Source organism: Coregonus lavaretus (genome assembly GCF_964263955.1).
Source record: "Coregonus lavaretus genome assembly, chromosome: 3".
NCBI lineage: Eukaryota > Metazoa > Chordata > Actinopteri > Salmoniformes > Salmonidae > Coregonus > Coregonus lavaretus.
Window position 1 is genome coordinate 7,921,859 of NC_139990.1, and position 5,562 is coordinate 7,927,420.

The window sequence follows — 5,562 nt, forward strand, 5'->3', positions numbered from 1 at the left end:
TGGCAATACACTTCTTTCACACACAGTACTTTAGCAAATGAATAGAATAGTAGGCCTGATTATTTCTTATTTATAACTAGACTTTTTGCTCTTTTGCTAATTAACTTAGATGCCTTGGACGAGTTTAATTTAGAATAATTGTTACAGAAACGTTGCCATAACCTAAGCCACATTGCAAAAATAAGATTGGTACCAGGCAATTTATCATATTTCAGTATTTCCACTTAAAATCTTAAAACACTGAATGTGGTTGTTTAAGAAGCATATTTACGTCGTTGAAACAGTTTATTAGATCATCACGTTTGGCACTCACTTTTGAGAAGTGTCAACAACAAAAAACCTATGATTTCACCTAATTTTAACATTAGGTCATAAAAAGAACATGTTCAACTTCAGAATAAACACGTTTTCCCATCTCAAGATGTTAAATAAAAATGCCTAATAAATGTAAAAAGCCGTGTATAAAACACATTCAACTGTAGCTGTAAAGCATTACGGACTTAAGCCTGTCTCTCATTCAAGGGTAGGCTACTGTATGGCTAGAGAGTGGATAATAGCCAACCCTGCCCAAATTTATATAACACATATAGAACACGCTGACTGTACATTTCAAGTTTCAAGTTTAATTTGTCACATACACAAGTAAAGTGAAATGGTTAACTTGCTAGCCCTTCCCAACAGTGCAATATTCAATATCAAAATACTGAATGTAAGCTATATACAGGGTCAGTGCCTGTACCACAATTTCAATGTGCAGGGATACTGAAGTAGTTGAGGTAGATATGTAGCCTACATGTAGCCAGGGATTAGGAGAAAGTGACTGGTAGCAGGATAAATAATAACAATAATAATAATAGTACACCATATGGCAGCAGCGTAAGTGGTGGGTGGGTGCGTGTTGTTGAATGTGTGAGTGTATGTGATTTAGATATCAATTCAAGTAGTCTTACCTTGGCTATTATGTTGATAGATAGGCTCTCAGGTGGTCTTGGCTACATGCGTTCTGGAGGCCAGATCTTCAGAATAAAATATCCGCCCTTGTCATTCACGATGAGTTACAGGTGCAGAATACACTAAATCGTAATATAACAACTGTCAACTTTGGCTATTTAGATGCGTAAAAAGCCATAGGCCTATATCTGACAAAAATACAAATCCCATAGCGATGGCTTTCGTTTCCGTCTTACACATACAAAGCTCGGAGCAGGACCTTGTTTGAACATGAAAAACAGGAGCCTAGGTGAGCAACAATAACATAAGCCTAACAGTATGATACAAATTGAATAAATATACATATTTATATCCTTCTAAATCAAACCTTGACGAGGAGACACTGAAACTTCCCTTCAGTTGGCTAACATTATGCTACAGGAGTGCCACAGTCGACGCAAGTCTTTTTAAGATGGACCTACGTGGGTTTTGTACTGTTTTTTAAATTATTATTATTTTTGGGGCGCTGTTGGGTGCTCCGTTATCTCCCCAGAGTCGAGTAGACCCTGGAAAACCGAAGTCCAAGTCCAGGGTGAACTTCAGGTCACTGCGTCTAACAAATATTAAAATGTCGCCTCGTTGGAGAAGGGCACGCCTTGTTGTTTAACAAAGACTGTCAATGGGCAAGATTAATCAGAAACAAAATGGAAACGGTGTCACTTTGGGGTCAGAGAGAAGTTATCGCTGTTTAGGGGAGCGAATAGAAAGGGGGAGCGAAAAAAGAAAAAAGAAAGCTTTCAATAATTCCGAAGTTTGGCCTCCTCTTGCCACCGCGCACCGGGCCTTCCTCACGTCGACAGTCGCAGACACTTTCCATAGTGTTGCACGTGCAGTTGAGGAGGCTTCATCGAGCAGTTGAGATTTTCACCTTGGCTTTGGAATAGTGAGATGGAGGGCAAGCAGGTCGTGGAGATGGCAGTTGACAAGACACTGATGGCACAGAAGAGATACGGTCAGGGATACTGCTATTATAAACTGTATATAATTGCACTTGTTTTTGTTTGTCATATTGTATACATTTTCAGGCGATGGCTTGAATCTTGATATTTTAGTTCTAGTTGTTTATTTCAGTTGTTTGGTATTGTACTTACTTAACTTATTAATAGTATACTATATTTATTTATTATTATTCTTACTATGCCCTACTTGTGTCTTATGTTGTAGGCCTAATCAATATCTGACATCCACCTCAATAGTTTAAAATGCTGCACAAATGATTACATTTTACATTTTAGTCATTTAGCAGACTTCAACTGCAACAAGTGATGAATGTTTTATGTTGGATCTTGGAGTAAAGTGAACAAGTTATTGTACAGTGAATGTACTATATTATACCGCAGGTTAGTTACAGTCAATCGCAGGCAGTTACTTCTAAAAAGGACTCGTATAGGCCTATCTTTGTGGTTACTGAAAAGTGCTTTGTAGGTAGACCGTGCGTCAGTAGATAGGCCAATGCATGTTGATCACTTTCTTTTGTTTTGAGTTTCAACACAAGTGTTAATTTCTCATCTACTAACATCATTGCAAATTCGCAACACATTCCTTGGCCTTGTCAAAATCACTTGTCTTATTTGGGCCTGCTTTTAAAATGCCATCTTGATGAGCCAAATATAAACTATTAGATATTAAAATTTAAATGCAGAGTTTTCATAGGTTTAAATGACTGAATGTGAACCTCAGAGGCGCGTAACTGCGCACAGGCAATGTTTTATCTTTGCTTTGCTTTGGGGGTGAAATATTTGACTCTTCCTCGATTGTGCTTGCACTTAATCTGTCTCTCTCTAGTCCCCAGTTCACGATCAATATCAGTATTTTATATAAACAAGTTTCCATTTCATTTAGTTCATCACCATCAGTAAAATGTTACCATACAGATGCACTTTTTACGCACGGAATTACCAACTGAGAATTCACTAGAAAGGAAAGCATTTTTGGAAAGGAGTGGACTGGAAAGGCGCTCCAATGTCATCTTTGACAGAAAATAAGGCACTTACAGTTTGCTTATTTCCAAAGAGCCCATCCTTGTCCTGGGCAACAGTAAGAGATACCCAACATAATCATCATCATCAACATCATCAACATCATCATCATCTCCTCAAGGCCGTGGTCTACTGTGGGTTACTGATAAATAAAGGGTTGACTTACTCTAGTTTAGTTTAGTCTATGTGGTAAACAACTGCTTTGATTGTTTTTTTCTTTATCTATTTTGATTAAATAAGGAAAACACCAAGGTATGCTGGTCTGAGCCATTTTCGTTGTGCTAATGCCAGGCTTTCCATTGGTTCCTGTTTACATGATGCCCCCAGGAGACGCGGTGATTGGTGGCGGTTTACACGTGACCAGACAACTTTGTACATTTGACAGAGAGTAGGAGGGTTTTGTGGAGATCAGAAAAACGACAGAGCGATAAAAATTAGTATTGTTGCACTTCACAAATTAATGATCATGAGTTCATACTTGATAAACTCGAACTATATCGAACCTTCCTTTCCTCCATGCGACGAATATCAACAGAACGGATACATCCCCGCCCCTACTGAGTACTACGAACGGCCAAAAGATCCGGGCTTTCCCCATCACGACGAGGCGTCCTATCCGAGGTCAAACTACACAGAACCGAGCTACGACTACAGTAATGTCCCCAACAACGGTCTCGACGATTTCACCGACAGGCATCACGCACAGGCTCACCCCGTTGCCCAGAACCATGGCCCTCGCCTCAAACCAGTCCCAGACAGCGGTGCGGTGGCGGACGTCAGCAAAGACTGCAGCCTCGCCACTGAGTCTTATTCCAGCGCACAGAAGGGAAAGGAAGCGCCGGTGGTCTACCCCTGGATGAAGAAGGTCCATGTTGGTGAGTTATCGCCACGTTTCTATACCGAAACCACTGAGCAAGCCACCACTGGAACGTGTGCACGCCCATTGAGGCAGCACTAGTAGCACCCCTTACAACGGCAATTTACGACCATCGAGCAGCGGGGTCGGTAATTAAGAACCCTCATAAATGTTATTGCCTGTGTTTGTCTGCCGGGACCATGTGTCTATGTTGCCTTTTAACTAGAACTATACCTCCATGGCTGAACCACAGACAAACTGTAATATACAACCCTGCTGATTTTGTTGATAATTTTCGAAGGCTTGATTTGTCCCTGGATGGGAGCGCTTGTACACATGGCGTCTCCAAATTAAGGTCCTTCTATGCAATAGAAATGGAGGCGAAACCTCAACAAAACATCGTAGGCTTTATTCCCCCATTAGACTACCAACGAGTCTTTATGGAGAACAACATTTGTAATGTGTCCAGTGGAGAGGGTCAGTGTTTGGACTGTAGTGCTTCATGGGGCAGTAACAACTGCTTGCTTGTATGTGTGTGTGCTTGCTTTTCTTCAGTCAATTCTACTTACAATGGAGGAGGAGTGCCCAAGAGGTCTCGCACTGCCTACACCCGCCAGCAGGCTCTCGAGCTGGAAAAAGAATTCCACTTCAACCGCTACCTGACCCGACGCAGGCGCGTGGAGATCGCGCACACGATGTGCCTGACCGAACGTCAGGTGAAGATCTGGTTTCAGAACAGAAGGATGAAGTGGAAGAAAGATCATAAGCTGCCGAACACCAAGATCCGCTCCGCGAGCTCAGCCTCGTCCTTGGGAGCCCAGCAGCAGCAACAACAGCAAATCAAAACAGGCACGCACCAGCAGCTCGTTCCCACGCCTTGCGCCGCGAGCCTATAGTGATGGAACCCTCGCGCCAAACCAACAGACTGAGAATGGCAAACAGAACACAGAAACTGAATTTTGTGGCCCGATTCTCGAGTATGACCCCCATGGTATTACCCCATTCCCTTGGGCCTGTCGCGCCCTTTCAATACCATTTCCCCTCTCAACCTCCTCTTTCTGTTTGTTCACTCTCTCCTCATTTTTTAGCTCGAAATCCGCCACTTGCTGCCCAAGATGGCAACTGAAATGTATGTATTTGTTTATTAAAACAGAAGGATAACGCACACTCAAATGCACCACAGGACTTTGGATTATATGTATCATTGCATAGAATAAAAATAAAGAGAATGAGACGAGAGATACGTGAGGCCTCGTTTTTCTTTTTCTTCTATGCAATGTTTTTGTTTATTCTCATGGAAAGTTTTAATATACTTGAACGAAAGACGATGTTTTAGGAAAGCTCGAGAGCCCCGTCTGAGACCTATCACGAGGTTTAGAACGGGACAGGGTCAGAGTTAGGGTTTAGCTCGTGATGTGTGAATGAGTTGGTTTACTGTTGAATGTGTTATTAAGTCGTGTAATGTCCAGGTGACTTTCACTCCTAATGTACATAGACAAATCATAGCGAAGGCACAATACTGAATCAATTTTGTCGGCTAAAAAAAGACAACCTCGTTTGTTTGTTCGTGTAGTAGTGTAGACTCGTTTTATCTGTGATAGTGTGTCCCTATTTTGTGGTGTGATCTAAACTGTGAATATTTGTATATGTTGTTTGATTAATGGACGGTGTAATAATGTATTGTAATTTAGGCCCATGCAAGAAACTGTTCCCGTGAAATAAATATGTACTTCAATT

General features: G+C 41.5%; 1 protein-coding gene across 1 annotated transcript; it reads left to right on the top strand.

The window, feature by feature from the left end:
* Window positions 1-3,429: 3,429 nt before the first annotated feature.
* LOC311116943 (homeobox protein Hox-A4-like) lies at window positions 3,430-5,562 on the top strand (the record flags this gene model as incomplete). The annotated part of the gene is made up of 2 exons (XM_084157467.1): window positions 3,430-3,844; window positions 4,381-5,562. The coding sequence occupies 2 exons, from the start codon at window positions 3,430-3,432 to the stop codon at window positions 4,719-4,721; spliced, it is 756 nt and encodes a 251-aa protein (XP_084013593.1). The 3' UTR covers window positions 4,722-5,562.